Source organism: Rhineura floridana, chromosome 9 (genome assembly GCF_030035675.1).
Source record: "Rhineura floridana isolate rRhiFlo1 chromosome 9, rRhiFlo1.hap2, whole genome shotgun sequence".
In the NCBI taxonomy this organism is placed as follows: Eukaryota; Metazoa; Chordata; class Lepidosauria; order Squamata; family Rhineuridae; genus Rhineura; species Rhineura floridana.
The window spans coordinates 40,795,889-40,815,253 of record NC_084488.1 but is presented as its reverse complement, the minus strand read 5'-3'; the positions used below and the strand labels follow the sequence as shown (position 1 = coordinate 40,815,253).

Genomic DNA, 19,365 nt, shown 5'->3' with positions numbered 1-19,365 from the left:
GCCCAAGTAAATGTGGACAGGATCGGGCGGACTGTAACAACCTCTCTTTGAAGTCACAAACAAGCCAATGGGCTTCCCAGATTCAGGTGCCAATAAGGAACTGAATAACCAACGTTAGCATCTTCTGCCTGGGTGTGGATTTCCCCCGTTGTTCAAACCCAGTTCCTTCAGGCCCGGAGGGGAGGAGGGAACCAAGTCCCTCCCAGGCAAGTTCGGGAAACCCAATGAAAAGGAGAAAGCAGCTCTTCCTCTTCCTACTCCCTCCCTGGGTGTTGGCTCTTGCGTGCCATCGCTTCTAACGTGTGGGGTTTTTTTGCTCCTCTCAGCAACAAAGGGGAGGGAGAATGGACTTTTCTTCTTCCAGAGTTTACCAAATTGTGGAGGCTCCGTTCCCTTCCGGTCACTTCTTTCTCTGGCCCGCTTGTTGTTGCCTTCACTCCGTTTCCCGCTGTCCTATTCTGTGCAATGCTTCGCTTTTATCATGGCTGTGTTTAACAACCAGCTCGCAAAATTCCCTAAAATGTAACAATCAGCTCTTGCGAGCCGGTACTAGCCGCCTCCAGCACACCACTGCATGTATCCCATTGTACTATAAGATAACTATACAGTGAATTCTTAATAAGTGCCTGGTCTTTAACTCTGCACAGCAGGAAACATGCGTAAGCCTCTTTTCACATTTTGGGTTTGCAGCTGGGGAAAGGAGATTCTTTAATGCCCAACTGCACTTATTGTGTAGTAGTATTTGTAGAAAATGACTTCTAGGGAGTATTTGATCCTAGATGAACCCAGCACAGGAAAGATGCATCCTGTTTGCTAGGAAAAACAATGGAAATTTCAAGGACTACAAAATGAGATAGAAGGAAAATGCACTAAAGGGGAGGGAAAATGGCAGCTCTATTTCAAAGGACAGATGCTCTTGGAGGTCACTGATTCATAGGGTCACCATAAGTCGTAATCGACTTGAAGGCACATAACAAAAAATGTGCTTTCAAGTCAATTACGACTTACGGTGACCCTATGAATCAGTGACCTCCAATAGCATCTGTCATGAACCATTCAGATTTTTCCTATTGCCTGGTATCTAAACAACTCACTTGTCAATCACATCTCTCATTTCATTCATTGGCTAAAAAAACCTGAAAGATGGGAGCAGGTTGGCTGGCTCATGTCATAGAAATGGTTTAGAAGAATACTGGCACATTTTACTGTACCCACCTCTGGGTGGCCATGCACATGATCTTACTTTGCTAGGAGTACAACTTTAAGTTTACAGTGAATTGTGGATTAAGTGAAATATTTGAATTCTAGGAAGTTGCCTTTCCTTCTTCAAAAATATTACGTTTTAGGTAATTGCCGCTCTTTGGGAGTGAAAATACTGCCAAGAATAGCTAAATTTGGTCAAGCTGAAATGGGCCACCAGAGAGGATTCTGGGAGCCCACGATTACATAGGACTCCATACTGGGGGAAACGCAGCTCAGGGCCAGGCAGGCAATTTACAACCTGGGCAAGGGGATGTAACTTATTCCTAGCTATTGTTCCTTATCAGCTTCCTGGGATTAGAAGTCAGGAAGAAGGGGGTGTAGATCAGAACCCCTGGGTGAGTCTGGAAAGTTTCCTTATCTACAAAGACTTCAAAGGAGTAGACCCTGCAGATGTGGGAGAAGACTGTTTGCTTTCCCCCCTCTTTGGTGGCTGTTAAACACCATAAAAAAGGAAGGAAAAACTTCCAAAAGGGTTCCTTATGTTCCATCTACTGAACCTGCCTGACATGCAAGAGAGAAAGCCTTTTGCGGGAACCAGAGGTCTATGTAAGTATAGGATCTAGTAAATAAGTTCTTTATTTTCCCTTTTGTCTGTATTTAACCTCTTCCTTTTTGTCATGCCAATGTGCCTCGTGTAACCCGTCTGTGGGTGTATATCTTTAAGGAAACAAACTGCTGCTCTCTTTTGTAAATACGAACTCATTTACATTTGAATAAATTCTCTTTTATAATGGTTGTGGATTGGATTGAAACTGAGGATTCTAAATCTAGTCCTTTGACTGCTGGACGCTACTGTTACTGTTAGTTAACGAGGGTTAATCCCTTGGAATTCACATTGGGCTCTGAGGTCCCCTCAGAGAAAGAAACCTAGTCAGAAGGGTGGTGGCAGTTACTATGGAAGTAATTACTCCTGTAAGATGGAGAGTTTGCCTGAGAAGCAGTGGCCCAAAGGAGTGGGACTGTTCTCAGAAGTTCTCCCTTGGAGAACTAAGGAGAAGGGACCCCAGGGGGACATGTCTTTGACATGGCTGGCAGATCGGTGGGATCCAAAATCATTGGTTCTAAGTAAACACACCTTGGTATAGAGAGCGTTTGATTCCTTTAAAGGTAAACTGTTTCTTGTAAGGGTGAGACTTCATACAGACAGGTTTTTTATTTTGTGAGCGAGTCAGGGATGACAACTACCAGATCCCAAGCTAGCAGGCAGGCAATGTCTGAGCCGGGAGACTCAGAGTTTGACCAGGAGGATGGCCCTCCGCAGTTGGAATGGGAGGAGCCCACTGCAGTACCTCCAAGGCGTGTCAGAAGGGAGAGCTCTGTGGAAAACCCAGAGGAAGGGGGCAGCGGATCTCCAAGGGCGGCTGGAGAGTTGTGGGAAGAGCTGAGAGAAATGATCGAGCTGCAAAGAGGACTGATGGGCCTACAGCTCAATACAACCCAACAGCAACAGTCCAGGTCTAAGTGCGTTGGAGAAAGTTGATAAGCGACTCCTACCATCGTATACGGCTGGGACGGACATGCATGCATTTTTTCTGGTTTTTGAACAAGCCTGTCGAGACCAGAATGTTGCCCCAGAGCTACGGATGAAGCTGCTATGAGGACAAGCTGACGGGGAATTAATGGAATTATTGGGGACCCTTGCTCAAGAGGAAGCCGATGACTATATTCTTCAAGGAGATGGCAAGAGAACACTATGCGTTAAACGACAGTTTTTGCCAATGTAAATATGAGCAGATACAAAAGATGCCCAAAGAAAGTTATGTTGCTTTCTCAACCAGGACCCTGAAAGCCTTGCATTTGTGGAAAGAAGCGGCAGGAGTTTCTACAGTGGAAGAATTTATGGATCTAATGGCTAGAGAAAGATTTTATCAAGGACTTCCTGCAGATTTGGTAGTTATAGTTCGGGACCAAGGTCCTAAGAACATTAAAGAAGCTGGTCTACTCGCAGACAAGCTAGCTGCAAATCGTGCACGTGGCAGTGAGAGCCAGCATTTTCAGCCTCTTAAGAAGCCGGGAGCCTTCAAAGAGCAACCACGGGAAAAGGAGGCTGAGGGAAGGAAGAAGTTTGGGGGCCCGTTGAAACCGCAAGGAGAGGAAAAGAATCCTGCGCAAGGGCAAGCATCTTCTACTTCCCCAGGTGATGTAATATGTTTTAATTGTCACGAAAAAGGACATATAAAACGTCACTGTTCCAAACCCCTGAAAAAGCCAGCAGGAGTGCACCCCAAAGCTCCTACTGTTGCACCAGTGAGCTGTGCTGAGAGGGCAGAGCAAGGGGGGGTTGAATCTATTGGACTTCCTGTACAAGCTTCTAAGGATGCCAGTGAGGAAGAATGGACTCTGAGGGAGCATCAACAGTGTGGTGAGTGTTACTAAGTAGCCCCAGGGAGAAGCCCAGAGGGAAGGGCTGGGGGGACAAGCCCCAGAGCGTGCTGATATGGCTCTTGCCGTGCCTGGACAAAGGGCGTGGGCAATTAAACAATTTACAGAGCCCATTTATATCAACCAGACTCTTGTTAAGGCATATAGAGACTCTGGTGCAGAACTAAGCTCCGTATCCAGTAGTTTGGTCCAGCCCCATCAATATCTACCGGGAGTAAAGTTTACCGTTAACCCGTATAGGGGAGTACCATTGGAAGTTCCTGTGGCTAAGGTTCCCATCTGCTATAAAGGGGTCCAATGGGAACAGAACCTTCTGGTTCATCAGGACTGTTCGTCTCAGTGGATTTTTTTATTGGGGAATGATATTTCGTTTAAAAGACTTTCAATGCAAGTTATAGCCCGTAGTCAAGCCCAGAAGGCTGGACAGCTGGAGGAGCTGGGAGAAGAATGTGTATTGGGGCAGATAGACCCTGATAGAGACACTAACAATGGGACAGTCCCCATAGCAACTCAGGATGAAAGCAGGGATGCTGAGAAAGGAGGAGCAGTTAACTCAGAGGAAATTCATTCAGATGTGAATGCCGCTACAGCGGAGGAATCTAGTGCTTTGTTGGAAAGTGGAGTTACTAGCTCTGATAAGTTTAAACAGGCGTTGCAAACGGACCCCAGTCTAGACGAATGTTGAAAAATGGTGGAAAATGCCCCAGAAACCTTATCTGACAAGGTGAAGTTGCGGATTTTCTGGTCCAATGGACTGTTATATCGAGAGTTCATTCCTCAAGGGAATGCAGTAGAGTGGAAGGCAACAAAGCAGTTGATCGTGCCACAAGAGTACAGAGCTGATGTGCTGGAGCTGGCCCATGGGTCAGTCTTTGGATCGCACATTGGGGTCAGGAGAACTCTGACCAGGATTACTAAGAACCTATATTGGCCTCAGATAAGCAAGGCGGTCCGAGAGTTCTGTACCAGCTGTGATATATGCCAACGTACAGGATACGCTCAAGATCATCCAAAGACACTCTTGCAAGTGACTGAGCCATTTGAACGTGTGGCCATAGATGTGATTGGTCCTCTGCCTACATCTAAATCGGGAAAAAGGTTCATCTTAACTTTCATAGACTTTGTAACAAGATATGGAGAAATGATAGCCTTATCCTCTATCACTGCACAATGCATAGCTAAAGCTTTGCTGGGAATTTTCTCCAGGCTGGGATTTCCAAAGACTTTGCTTTCAGATCAAGGTCCAGGGTTCGTGGCCAAATTGATCAAGAAGCTGTGGGACGTGGCTGAAGTGGAACATCTAATTTCGGTAGCTGGTGCGCATCAGACCAACGGTCTTTGTGAGAAATTGAATCAGACGGTTACCAGATTATTGAAAGCATATGTCATGAAACACTCTGGGGAGTGGGATGTGGGAATTCCTTACGACATGTTTTCTTATAATGATGCCAATCAGGAGAGCACTGGGTTCACTCCCAATTATTTGCTTTTTGGGAGGGAGATACGTGGGCCCTTAGCTTTGTTGAAAGCTGAGTGGGAGGGCAAGATAAGTTTCTCTCCAGTTCCAGTGGCTGCTTACTTGCAGAAGTTAAAAGACACTCTGTAGGGGGCCTGGAATGTGGCACAGGAAAATTTAAAGGAAACCCAGATAAAACAAGAAGCCATTTATGATAGGAAAACCAACATCCGTCATTTTCCTATTGGAACTGAGGTACTTGTCCTGAAGGCTGTGCCAGACAATAAATTAACCTCACAATGGGAAGGCCCTTTGATTGTCCACGAAAAGCTGAATAGCACTAATTATCTAACTATGGGCTTATCCCCATTTAACAAGGCGAGATCGCATTTATCATGTGAATATGATGAAAGGATACAAATCTAGGGGTAATCTTATGTTATCTTATGCTGCCAAGGTTCAAGGGGAATGTTTTCCAGATCTATTGATGGAGACTCAGGAGCAGGGAGGGGTAGATCAAGCCCTCATCCCTGGGTCTTTATCTCCTGAACAGCAGGCACAATTGTTTCAAGTGCTGAATGAGTTCAAATATGTGTTTTCTAGCAAGCCTGGTTGAATGCAGCTTGCTAGGTTCTCTATCAACACCGGCGACCATCCACCCATCCAATCTCATCCTTACCGTGCTACTGGACAGCATGCTGCAAGGATAGAGCAAGAGATTCAAGCTATGCTAGAGCTGGGGGTAATAGAACCTTCTAAAAGTCCCTGGTCTGCACCTGTTGTGCTGGTGTCAAAAAGAGAGGAGGGGGAGGTCAGGTTCTGTGTGGATTACAGGAAGCTGAATGCTATCACCCAGAATGACCGTTATCCTATGCCTCGCATGGATCATCTAATAGAGCAGTTGGGAAGTGCCAAATATATTACTACTCTGGATCTGACCAAGGGGTATTGGCAAGTGCCCTTGGATCTGGATGCTGCTCTTAAATCTGCTTTTGTGACCCACATGGGGTAGTTCCAGTTTAAAGTATTACCATTGGGGTCAAGGCCGGGGCAACAGCCTTTTAGAGGCTAATCAACACAATGCTTAATGGATTAACTGCTTGCGCTTACCTCGATGATATAGCGATATTTAGCTCTGACTGGGATTCTCATGTCAAACACCTAACAACTGTATTTAAAAGGATCAAGGATGCTGGGCTTACTGTCAAGGCTCAGAAATGTCAGTTTGGCTTGGGGGCAGGTCATTTATCTTGGACATTACATAGGTGGGGGAGAAATCAGACCCCTGGAGGCAAAAGTAGAAGCCATTCAAAAGTGGCCAGTTCCTCAAACTAAGAAACAGGTCCAGGCATTCTTAGGTCTGGCCGGATATTATAGGAGATTTGAGCCAATTGTTGCTTCTGACGGAAAAGTGTACATCTATAGGTGTACAGGCATGTAATTTGTGGAACTCTCACATCTTAAACCTAAGTATTAGATTCAGTGATAGTGAAACTGAACGACATGTTCTAACTTGGCCACAACAGTATCTTGGATCTAATTCACCTTCCCTGCTTCATTGGACATTGGTTGGAATCCCCAAATATTGGGTACATAGGTTTAAACCAGCATAAAGATTCTGTGATGGCTGTAAATTGCCTTTTGGATGGTGTGGAATTGTCACTACTTACTTTGAGGAATATATTTTCCTGAGTAGTTAAACAGCTGCAGTGTCACTCTTAGGTCTTCTTCCGGCACTGGTCCAGTATTGCAGGCTGTTAAACTGATGCCTGCAAATAGTTACTACACTGTATCTTGATGTTATTTATTGCTCCACCATCAGTAGCATGGGGCAGTGGGTGGAGGCAGTAGATGACAGCTGACAACTGTGCTGGTTGTTTTATCTTTTTCCTAAGTAAAACATATTTGAAGATGAACAGACTGACTTTAGGGCAGGGCATTCTACAGTCGATGGGGTTTTTCAACACAGCTGAAAAATATACATCACCATCTGGAGGAACCCTTTATGCAGCCTTTATAGATTTTAAGTCGGCTTTAGATCTGATCCCAAGGGATAGATTACGGGAGAAATTTGAGGCTTCCACTATCAATAGGCGATTACTAACACTTATTAATAGTCTCTACGAAAACACTCGTTTGCAGGTAAAATGTGACCTAGTTGGCCATCTGTCTGGTCCCATTCCAACTTTTAGTGGAGTTAAACAGGGTTGTATCCTGGCCCCTACCCTGTTTAACTTCTACATTAATTCCTTGGTCAAAAAAGTAACAGATGCCAATCTTCACCCTCCTAAATTGGCATCCAGATCTGTGTCAATTCTGGTTTATGCAGATGATGCAGTCCTTCTGCCTTTCGTGTGCATAAGGCTGAGGCGTCTTTTAAGAGCCTTAGACTCCTATTGCAAAAACGAACTGTTATCTATTAACTATACTAAGACCAGAGCTTGGAAGTAACTAGTTACAAGTAACGAATTACTTGTAATTCATTACTTTTTTGAGTAACGAGTGGGTAATTCCTTTACATTTTGATTGTAATAGAACTAGAAGTAATTTTACTACTTTTGTGGAGTAATTGTAACGTTTCCAGAATTACTTTTGGGCATTACTCGGGGGGGAGCAGGGGAAGTCTTCTGCTCCTCTGATTTGTGGATGAAAATCATGTGTCTCAAACTGTGCTTCTGTACAGCGTCGCTCTTCCCTCATGCTCTGTGGGTGGGTAGGAGGCAACGAGGGAGGAGGCGGAGAGTGAGATGGGGTGGAGTGGAGAAAACAATTATTTAAAAAAACGGATAGTGGTGGTGAAGAATGGAGTGGAGGGGGAAAGGATCCGGAGGTCAAGAACATGGATGAAGAAGGAGAAGGAGGCAGCAGCAGAATGGAGATAAAGAACTGTAGAGGTGAAAGATGACAACATGTTTTGGCACACAAAGTGGCCTCCACCACCCTCTCTGGCTACTGTGCTGCATTTGCAGTATTTTAACTTTTTTGCATCTCAGGGGAAAATGTTTGCTTGAGTGAGTGTCCCTTAGTTGGTGGCAGGGCAGGGTCTGGGATGTGGTTAAGTGAGAGAGATTATGCTGCTGGCTGGGGGGGTGGGGTTTGCAATTGGTTTGACATGCAAAGATCTGAGTAGTGGCCTCAGCCTCCCTCCCCACCTCCCTTACCAGCGGAGAGACCACCATTGCTATCTTATGAATAAAAATAATTATTCTACTACCTCTGTATGTGTTTGTTTATTTTTAATGTTGTTTTAGGCTACTTAGATGTGCAGCAGCCAAGGCCAGCACCTTGTAGGTAGTTTTTTTTTAAGTAACTGAAATGTAATTGTAGTGATTACTTTGGAGGAAAAGTAAAGTAATCAGTTACTTTCAAAACAATTGTAATTGTAATGGTAATTACTACTTTTTTGGGCCATGTAACTGTAATTTATTACTTTTTAAAAGTAATCTTCCAAGCTCTGACTAAGACAAAGGTACTTGTTTTTACTAAGAAGGGAATTAAGCACAGATGGCAGATAAATGAGCATACAATTGAACAGGTCAATTCAATTGAACAAGCTCCTGGAATCCTCAAATAAATAATGCTATTATGAATGTGCAGAGGAGTGCAAAAGCACTCCTCTCCTTTTTTACCAGAGGGGGTCAACATGTACCCTCAGCTATTCAGGTGTTTGTAGCTAAGATCATAGCCCAGCTGTTATACAGCTCACAGTTATGCATTTATAACAAATTTGCGCCATTTGAAGCAGGGTTGTGGAGTCGGTATGCCAAACCTTTGACTCCGACTCCTCTATTTTTCTACTGTCCGACTCCGACTCCTTCATAAATGGCAAATGTATATTAACTAGTAATAACAAATTTACTGTAGTAAAATGGTAGCACAACGCATTTCATCACCACCACGTGAATCATCAGGCTAGATTGATAGAACATAAAATATATTTATTTGATTAAAATTTCTGAACAAGAAAACTTTCCTAAATTCCTATGAAAGTTTTTATTTTGAAGTCAGAGTCGGTACATTTCTACCAACTCCAACTCCACCCAAAATTGCTTCCGACTCCACAGCCCTGATTTGAAGTAATACAAACCAAATTCTTGAGAGCTATCCTGGGAGTCCCGTGCTGCATACCTAATGTAATTCTTCGGCTAGAGGCAGGGCTAATTTCTATTGAGGAGCGTGCATGGATTCTCAAGATGAATTATTGGTTGAAGATGTTGTTTTGTCCAGTGTGTTTAGCCCCACTGATGCTTATTGACATCTTCCAATCAAAATGGAGGAAGATGCTAACACTGAAATTACAAAAGCTGGGTTTTTCTTCTGATGCTATATTGGCTTTAGGATACACTAAAGCCAAAGCACTTATAAAGCAGTGTATTAAGGACATTGAACTCCAAGAACATCTAGGGTGGGGCACACTCTACCCAGATTTTAGGGATAATATGATGGCATTTGCACCCACAAATTATTTAACAAAACTGACTATCCCTAAATATAGGAAAGTTTTACGCTAGCCAAGTTCCGGGTTCTTCCTTCTGTTTTCCTGGAAGGCAGATACAAGAGATTGCCCTATTGAGAGCGTCTGTGCCCTTGTGGTTCAGGAGTGGTGGAGACAATTGCCCATGTGTTATTTTACTGCTCTTTTTATCATGATTTTAGAGCTATTTTTATTACTCCTATATTATCAAAACCTTCCGGCAGATCTGATTTATTTTATCTGGAATACTTGTCTGACCGGAATTCCTGGGTCACAAGGAAAGTGGCCAGCTTCCTTGCAGCTTCTATTGATTGTTGGAGAGTAAGGATTAAATAATAATTTCATAATTTTAACCCTCAAATACTTTTATGTTTTACAAGGACATTTCTTATTGTGGTTTGCTTGGTTTTAATATGTACAAAAATTACTAATTTCACTTTTTTATATTTTGCACTTGTACAATTCTGTATGGACTGGTCTTTGACCATAATAAAATACTGTTTCACTGTTTTCCTAAGTTAGCAATAAATATTCCCACCACTGTTTTGGCTTGAATCCATTTCTGTGTATTCTCATGGGCTGCCGATATGGGGTGGCTTGCTATTGTGGGCTGTATGCTAAAAGAATACAATATAGCTGGATTATAGTAATACGTCTGGACAGGCATTTTCACAGCAGTTCTAAATATAGATTGCTGGATGCTTAGACCATAAGGGCATATCTACACTTCAAACTATTATCAGCTTTGTACCAGTTTAACAGTCCTGGCTTTCCCCCCTAAATATTAACTAAATCCTACTCAGAATAGACCCAATGAAATTAATGAACCTAAATTAGCCATGACAGTTAACTTCAATGGGTCTACTTTGAGTAGGATTATCATTGAATAACACCCCTGGTGAAGATGCTGAGATTTTTCTTTGTCCCAGAATAATAGTTCCCAGAGTTCCTAGGTGAGAAGAAATAACTGTTAAATCAATGTAAATAACTTGATTTGCTTGTCTCCTCCTATTTGAGATTTGTCAAGGCAGTCTGTCTTAGTTAGGAAAAATGAACTACATGAATGTTGGCATGCTAAGTAGAACTAATTACAGGCATACCCCGCTTTAACGTTCGCAATGGGACCGGAGAGTATACTTTAAGCGAAAATAAACTTTAAGTGAAGCAATTGTCTTCACTTGTACTGCACGCGATCACCACTAGATGGCAGTGGCATCATGCCAATAAAGTCTATGTTATTGCGAAGCGTGCGAACGTTAAGCGGGGTATGGGGACGTGTGGAGCATGTATGTTATAGCGAGGCGACGTTAAGTGAAGCGATGTTAAGTGGGGTATGCCTGTATTATTATTATCAATGGATTGTAGAATGTTTCATTGTTTAATCACTTGCCTTTTAACAGATTGGTACACTGATGAAATTGCCAAAACCTCAGTATAGATGTCTTTTTGAGAAGCTGAAGAAACTGTAAGAAGACTTATACTATAATGAACTAAAGCTACCCTTCTTGTTAAAAGGAAAGGCCATCGTTAATATTTTCCTCTTCTCTGTTAGAAGGCCTATTATTCTAATGTTACTCTATGCATATTCATTTCTACTTTTAATTTCATTTGTTTGGTCTTATTACTTCAAGACTATCACGAATTTGAAAGAATACAAGGTTAAAGAATTTATGTAGATAAACAATCAATTAAAGTTTGTCTGTAACATTGACATATTCATATGATCTACACTTTTACAGGTATTTTCCCCTCACTGTCTTTGTTGTATTGAAATAGGAGTATAAAGGCTGATTGCTTTCCTGCAAGAAAGCTCTTATGAACACCAGTAAGTCCACTGTTCAAAGCTCTGAAAACATTTACAGTAAACTTATGAATACTAAATATTAAAGTTTCTTGCAAATAAAATTACTGCTGATTCAGAATAATTGATTTTATTCAGTGGGTTGGATCCTGAGCAGATTCTCATGGAATTGGATGTTCTCAGCTCCTCCTTCCTCCTGTGCCCCTGAAATTCAGAGGGTCCCTAGACTTTCTGGTACTGCATATAAGGGGCACAGTGGGCTGCAAGGAGAGGAAATCAGCAATAGTTGCCTTCCCCCAATTCGGTTTGGAGAAGCTCTGCTGGGCCCAAGTCCCTACTGTGAATGGAAGGGCTCCTTTGGATCCAATCCACTAAAAATGTGTGTATTCTCAAAAATAGGTGGAAAATGTACATTGAGAACCTAGATACTAGGGCTAGTGGGTATGTTGAGAATGGCATGATCCTACATATTTACATAGATATATTTGTTTGCATCATTGGAGAAATGTCCTATTTTATGAGCATGTGCGTTTGTACTCCCACCTTTGGAACTGACTTGCTGGTGGAACATGATCTCTGAAGGATATGACTTGACATTAAAACTTGCATTGTCAACAATTTATTGTTAAGATTGAGGTGCCAACAGCAGCACTATTTATAAAGGGAGTGTGTGTATATACACCACAGCTTTCTCTCTCATGTAAGCAGCAACTGAGAAAGAACTGAGTCCCTCTTAATGTATATTTTAAAGGGGGAAATGTGCACCTTTCACAAGATGGTTGTGTTTTGCCATCATATATGAGTACCCAAGTACAAAATGTTTTGTAGGAAGAGGTCCTAGGCATGTGTTCTCAATTGAATGTACTGCTGAGACATGTCTCATCCCACAACCCAATTAGCCTGTGAAATATCTACCTGCACACTGTTCAAGATACAGGCTAAGCTCCAGCAGTAAAATAAGCAGTACTGATCAGTGGTGCCAATTGATCCTGGAAGTGCTTGGGTCTGTACTTTCATGTTTCTTTGCTTCTGTCTGTAAGAGTTGGGCCATCCATTAACAAATGTACAGCTTCATCTCTGGCAATCAAGAAGAAAATAAGAATTATATTCCCTCCCAACTCCTGGACTATATTGTGTAATACCTACCTGTATATTATCATGAATGTCCCTTGTTTTTTATAAATGGAACTCTTGATCAACTACAGACTTGCTATTTTGATTGCTTAGGACAGACAAAGAGAAAGTGGGAAGAAAGACTGAGGGATGTCAGAGAACTAGCATCTTGGTATAAACGAAGGCCTCTTTGCGTACGTTACAAACCACAGCTGTCCAAACCATGGCAACCATCCTCAATTTGGAAGCTATTTCATCGCCAAACTCAAGCGTTTAACTATGCCAAGACGTGTAAAGAGGTATGATGGTAAACTATTTGAATGAGGATGTGCCAGTGATAAAGCTTGTACATTTTTAATTTCTGTTGTAGCACATTTATACTTTAGAAATTGCTTTATTTTTTAAAATTTGTTTATGAAATACTTTGCTGTTCAAAATACATAAAGCATTGTACAATTAAAAACAACCATACAAAAAATAGAAAAACAAGCCAAGCTTCCCAGGATGTGGTATTCCCGAGTCAGTGTGATGCCTCCCCCTATATCAACCAGGTCAAATTATGAGCTCAGCAGGGGGAGCCTGCTTGTGCTCTGGTGAGTGTGGCCTGTCATATGCAAACCCAGAGCAGGGCTTTCTCTGTGGTGGCACCCCAGTTGTGGAACTCCCTCCATATGGCATGTTCAGAGATATTCCAAGATTTGCAGAAGTGCAAATTTTTTAGAAGGGGAAAACCCTAAAATAGCAACCCTCTCCCCACACCCTACTAGAGAACAGAGCATGCTCAGTGGCCAAAGAGTGCTTCATGTTTGTTGAGGCTAGTGATTAAAAATAGAAAATGGTCAAGGTGAGAATGGAATGAAGTGTCCTGGAAGAGGGTATGGATAAATGGAAACTTTTATTTCAGGTCTCTTTTTGTAATGTATTTCACAGTTTCTAGGGTGCCACCTCTCAGAACTTAGGATAGTTGCTGCTTGGTTCCTTTTGGAGCCCAGGTTGCACTCCCTTCTCTTTCTTCTCAACAGGCCAAAGAAGCCCTGCTCATCGTGGGAGTAAGCCAGCCTACCAGTTCCTTTCCTCTTCCTTAAGGAACATCCTCTCCCCCCCCCCAGCTTATAAACTCTGTATTTGTGTGTAGGCGTCTGGAAGCTTACAGCCTCACCCTTACCTACCTGCAACCGATCCAGACTGATTACTGGTTAGGTTACTTGTGAGCAAGCAGCTGGTCTAGCAGCTTGTTCCCCACTATATGTGTGTGTGTGTGTGTGTGTGTGTGTGTGTGTGATAACACCAAAATAAATAATACATACATCTATTTAATGCAAAAATGATGTGAAACACAACCATTTATATGCCAGTATTAAGGAATGTAAATGCGTGTAATGGATGTGTATTGTCTCATGGGTAATATTTGCAGCTTCTGTGGTCATTTGGAGGTTGTCAGTTGAAAGGAGGAAAGCTCATATTTGCAGCTTCTTTGTTGCAGTCAGAAAAAAAAGGATTAGCCCATCTAATTTTCGATTTGAGAGACTATTTGGGATTGATGCTTTATTAATATTGATGACATACATCTTATTTATACACACATTGTTGGATGCAGTTACTCAATAATACTTTATGAAAATCGAATAATTATCTTCCCCAGTGGGTGGTTCATGATGATTTAAATCACAATGTTTTTTCCATCAGCCATATTTATTATATAAAAATTCTGTCATATTTACTGTGCAATCACTTTTTCATGATCCATATAATTTGCAATGCAAGTCTAGTTATTCTAAATTGCTATATTTTTACTAATGAGACAACAGTATCAATTACATGTATTCCCAATAGTAGTTTGCATTTTTTGTGTGTTTCACATATTTGTGTTAAATAGGTATATGTATTTCATTTAGGTTTATTTTGTTGTGACTTATTTTTATTATACAATATTATTGCTCAATTTTATTGGCCTATTTTGTTATAGTGACTAAGGGTTCTATCCTAAAGCCAGCTAAGAGAATGTGGTGCTAGTGCTGCTCTGCTGGTGGAGAGGGATGCCAACTGCCAGTATGGCAAATAACATTACTGGAGGCTCTCTGTACACCCGGTGAAAACTCGGCAGGTATAGATGTCCTGCCAGTGGTAGTTGTGAGGGAAAACGCGACATGTCAAGGGTGGCTGAGAATCCACAAGATCCTAAGACCCCTCATTCCCTCAAGACTGCCCCCAAAGGAGACTTTAACTACAGCAGCCTTGGAGCAGGTGTCATTAATTTCCTCCCATTGACTGCAGTGGAAGAAACAGTGGGAGGGCGGAGGGGGAAGGAGGTCAGAAAAAGCCACTCTCCACATCCATTCTGGCTGCAAGCTAGCACAGCGCAGGAAATGGTGGTAGCTCTGCAATAGAATTCAACCCCCACATCATTTGATTGCTCTGATTTTTTAAATTATTTTTGCTTAATTATTATTGGTCTCCTTTCTTGCTTGCTTATGGAGCTCTCCCCCTCCTTTTTTAAAACAACAACAGTGTGTTGGTTTATCATGTCTGCTTGACCTATATCCATATATTATAATAACAGTAAAATACCTTTCAGTGAAATCATCTAATGGATTCCAAAGTGTTTGACAGGCTTTATACTGAATTCATTTTAGTACATACAATGACTATCATTTTTTCACTTTTGTAAACACAGGAATATGCTGGCAAAAATAAAAGATCACATGTAGTTTCTTTCTTGGGAAATGGAGTGGAAGAGGAGGTCATCACTATGGGACAAGCAACTGACCTACCTACTTGCTTTTCACACACAGACTCACTGCTGTCACCATTCTTTGGTCACACTTGGCCTTTGTGCATGCGTGTGGTTAGCTCTAGAGTGTAGGAGGAGTGCATTGGAAGTGAAACATGAACATGGGACTAAAGTCCCTAAATGGCTTTGGCTACTTTGATTTGTTGATTGATATTTTTATTATTATTTTAAAAGGATGTTCATGTTTTTGCTTTGGAAAAGAATACTGAAAACAAGCAAAGGTTTTATCTTGTGACAACATATACAGAGCTTTGGTTTTATTATAGGTAAGTATGTGAAAACAAGGACCAAGAGTGTACTCAGGGTAATTTATAACTTTATATAGATGCAGCCAAACCTGTGTATGTTTCCTTGGAATCAAGTCCCATTATGTTAAATTGAGCTTACTCTTATGTAAATGTGTGTAGAATTGCAGCCATTACAATTTATGGTCGCCCTCTGTGAATGGAAGGGCTGCTACCTAAAACCTTTGATCCAGCAGAGGAATCCCTGTGGTAGAAACGGGGCAACAGCTTTTGCTGAGTTCCTCCTGCAGTCCCCAGCATCACTTTCCACAGTGTTCAGATAGGTTCCCCAACTTTGTGGGACAGATTTTCAGAGAGCACAAGGGGGAATTGGGAATCTGTACAAGTTTATTCACTCCCTTCTGCCACCCAGAGTGCCTCTTGAGTAGAACTCTGCTTGGGATGCACCTGCCAGTGAGAGCGAAGTCTGGATCCATTTGTTTTTTCCAAAGTGACAGATCATGACAACATTTATAATTCAACTTCTTATTAAGCTCCAATTCAGTCTAGCTGTTAGAACATTATAGACTTTCTGTGAACACTGCAGTAAGATTGCTTCACCATTATGAAACCGATTGTAGGAATTTCTTAAAAGTAGTACAGCGGAATGCCTCTGCTCTGTCCACTTATCCAGAGGTTTCTTAACCTTGCAAACGGCATATTGATGTAGCAAATTGTTACTGTTGTAATCCATTAGTCAGTGCAATTATTATGGCTGAAATCCTAAAATTATGGTAATAAATTATAACTGAGTTCTATACAGTCAAAGCCGTACCTATGAAGTAATAAATGATACAGCTAATTGAACATTTCACCTGAATAGATTTTATTTGGCTATGTTTTAGTGTGGAAAATTTAGTAAAGTTAGTTAAATCAAACTTAGGTAAGGGCATTTTTTTTCAACACAATTTATAACCAAATCATTTTTGTATTTTAGCAGAGAGATAACATGGCCAAGATAGAGAATTGGGTGCTCCTGATCTTTCTGAGTTTCTTTCTCAGAAGTGCTTCAATAGTATCAGTCTTCCTTTTACATCTCTTGTAAATTAAAACAGCAGGTTTAGAATCTGTCATAAGAGTTCAAAGAGGAACTGCAGCTATTATAGGGGCACCTGCTGAAAAGCCAAGAAAAATGTAGGTACATTTTCTGGGCCTTGGCCTCACTTGCAAACATTCTTATTGCTGTAGCACACAACATCTGTGATAATATTAGTTCACCTCTAGTATAATTTTGTGGCAACACTTGTTCAATTTTACTTGCATGTGCTGGCTGAGTGAGCCCATCTTTGTACTATTGTGCTCCTCAAAAGTGTAATTTTTTTTGCAAAATCTTACCCATAAGGAACCAGGACCTATTTTTGGAGCAGACAATAATTGACGATATTGCAAAACTAATTATCTTCTAATGGAGTTCTTAATGCCACATTTTATGATAACAGCTGTATCCATCTAGCTGTCTAACATAATACTATGGGTTGTATTCAGCTAAGTCCTATTCAGAGTTAGATCCATTGAAATTTATGAACCTAAGTTATGTCTATTAAGTTCAGTAGGTCTACTCTGAGTAGGACATAGCTGAATACCATCCTAAAGATTTATCTAGAAAATAAAAAGGTGTTTGTCTCTGGCCTTTGAGAGGAATCCATTTCCGTTTCACAGATGTTATAATGTGCATGCAGCACAAGAGTAATGTAAAGTAAATGCAGTTTCATTAAAAAGAATTTGGAATATTTCTTGTAATTTGTTAGTTGTAATTGCAATGAATATAATTACTATTATTCTTCCTTTACTCTAGCAAACATTGTGAAACAAGTCTTATGCATTGTTATGAAGTTATTCCAGAAGAAGCTGTTTGCAAACTTTACTTTGATTTAGAATTCTACATACCAGCAAATCAAGGAGCTGATGGGAATCAGATGGTAGCAGACTTAATAGAGGTAATATTAATAGATGTAATATTAATAGATGTAGTATTAAAGAATAATAAGGAATATAGATTTAGGTTAAACGTTAGGGGAAATGTGGTAAGTATAACAGCATTTAAACAATGGAATAAGCTGCCAAGAGACGCAATAGAATCTTGTTCTTTGGTAATTTTCAAACAAATGCCATACAGTCATCTATTAGCTTTAAATCTAAGACCCTAATCTTGCAGGGTATTGGGCAAAACCTGCTATGGCAGGTGTGGGGAACCTTTGGCCCTCCAGATGATGCTGAACTACAACTCCTGTAAGCCCCAGCATGGCCAGTGGCTAGGGATGATAGTAGTTGTAGTTCACCAGCATCTGGAGGGCCAAACGTTCCCTACACCTACACTATAGTCTTTCTGTTCAGTCTAAGCACTTGTGAAGTAGCGTTATCATGGGTGGGGGAGCATAGTGGGAGCAGTAATTTAACTTCCATATTAGACATCAGGACTTGGTACTTGGAAATTTCAAGTAACATATAATACTTTTATTTACCGAAGTGGAGTGCCTAGTGTCCTAGTGAGAATAAGACATTTAGTGGACAGTATGAAAGTTGGAGCACACTGGGCAAAACAGCAGCTGCCTGAGCCCGCAGCACTAGTACTTTGGTCCACTATATAGTGGTCGGATATGCAGTTATGACAGAAGCGAAAGGTTTGGGTTTGAGGCTGGATGAAGAGTGTACTGGAAAGAAGGATACTGTGTTTAACTTCCCACGTACTGAGGAAAAGATGGACTGGGGATGAGGCCTAAAACATTTGAAGTGTGGCTTGACAAAAAAGAGGGATTGAAAACACCCAATTTATGTAATAGTTACATTTTCCCTGTGTTATAAAGGACTATCATTACATCTTAAATGGATTGGCCAAGAATCAAAGGGCTATGCGTAACTCACTATGTATGCGCAGAGCCTCCCTGTAGCTTGCTGTACCCCTTAAAAACCTTCTCCCAAAGCCTAGGGGACTCGCCAGAGCATCATTCCATGAAGCAGAAGGGGCTGCTGCTTGAAATTGGCAACCCCCTCTTCCCATGGCCAATATGTGAAAGTAAGTACCTCTGAGACGGGTGGAGGGAGGACTTCTTTACCATCTATATAGGATAGGACTATTTATTTGGCTTTTCCTTATCTTTGTAGTTATTGAAGATGTAAAATGTGTATATTTATAGATATTGTTACTGCAGGAAGATACAGAGATTTAAAATGTTCTATTTTAAGACACCAACATCTGGGAGGAGGCTTTAAGAACTCACACTTCAGTATTTCTAAAAGCTATGAAATGAAGCTATATATATGGGTGGTGAAACAGGGTAGAATCCTTTTTGTGGGTTTTAATCTTGTATGTCAGGTGTTTTAAATTTCTTCATATTATAATATATTTTTACTTATGTTAATATTTCAAATATGTTGTAAGTTGCTTGGAGATTTTTTGCATAATAAGTGACTAACAAGTTTAATAAATAATAATAAATGGGACAAACTGTTAAAGAATGCCACTGTCTTTCAGTTTGTTTGTAAAAAAATAGACGAACGCTATGGAATAAAATGTTCAGTTGAAGATATTTTGAATTTGGATTCCAGCACTGATGAAAAATTTAGTTGTCACTTAATATTTCAGCTCCATGATGCTGCATTTAAGAATAATATTCACATAGGTAAGTATAAACAATTTCAAATGAATGCAAAATTGATTTGCAACTATTTTAAAGTAGTGGATATATGTTGTCGTTATGTGCCTTTGTGTTGATTACGACTTATGGCGACCCTATGAATCAGTGACGTCCAATAGCATCTGTCATGAACTGCCCTGTTCAGATCTTGTAAGTCAGCTCTGTG

At 41.0% G+C, this 19,365-nt stretch overlaps 1 protein-coding gene across 7 annotated transcripts in view; it reads left to right on the top strand.

Moving 5' to 3' along the window:
* PRIMPOL (primase and DNA directed polymerase) overlaps positions 1–19,365 on the top strand; it is a 37,782-nt gene that overhangs the window by 6,579 nt on the left and 11,838 nt on the right. Inside the window, exons 2-7 of one of the 7 annotated variants that reach the window (XM_061583842.1) lie at positions 10,976–11,040; positions 11,352–11,400; positions 12,604–12,788; positions 15,455–15,546; positions 17,360–17,501; positions 19,037–19,184. In XM_061583842.1, the coding sequence (XP_061439826.1) occupies positions 11,391–11,400; positions 12,604–12,788; positions 15,455–15,546; positions 17,360–17,501; positions 19,037–19,184 (577 nt within the window). In that variant the 5' untranslated portion in view covers positions 10,976–11,040; positions 11,352–11,390. Of the gene's footprint in view, positions 1–10,975; positions 11,041–11,314; positions 11,401–12,603; positions 12,789–15,454; positions 15,547–17,359; positions 17,502–19,036; positions 19,185–19,365 lie in introns of all 7 variants that reach the window. The other 6 variants (XM_061583840.1, XM_061583841.1, XM_061583839.1 and 3 more) reach the window with 6 other exon arrangements.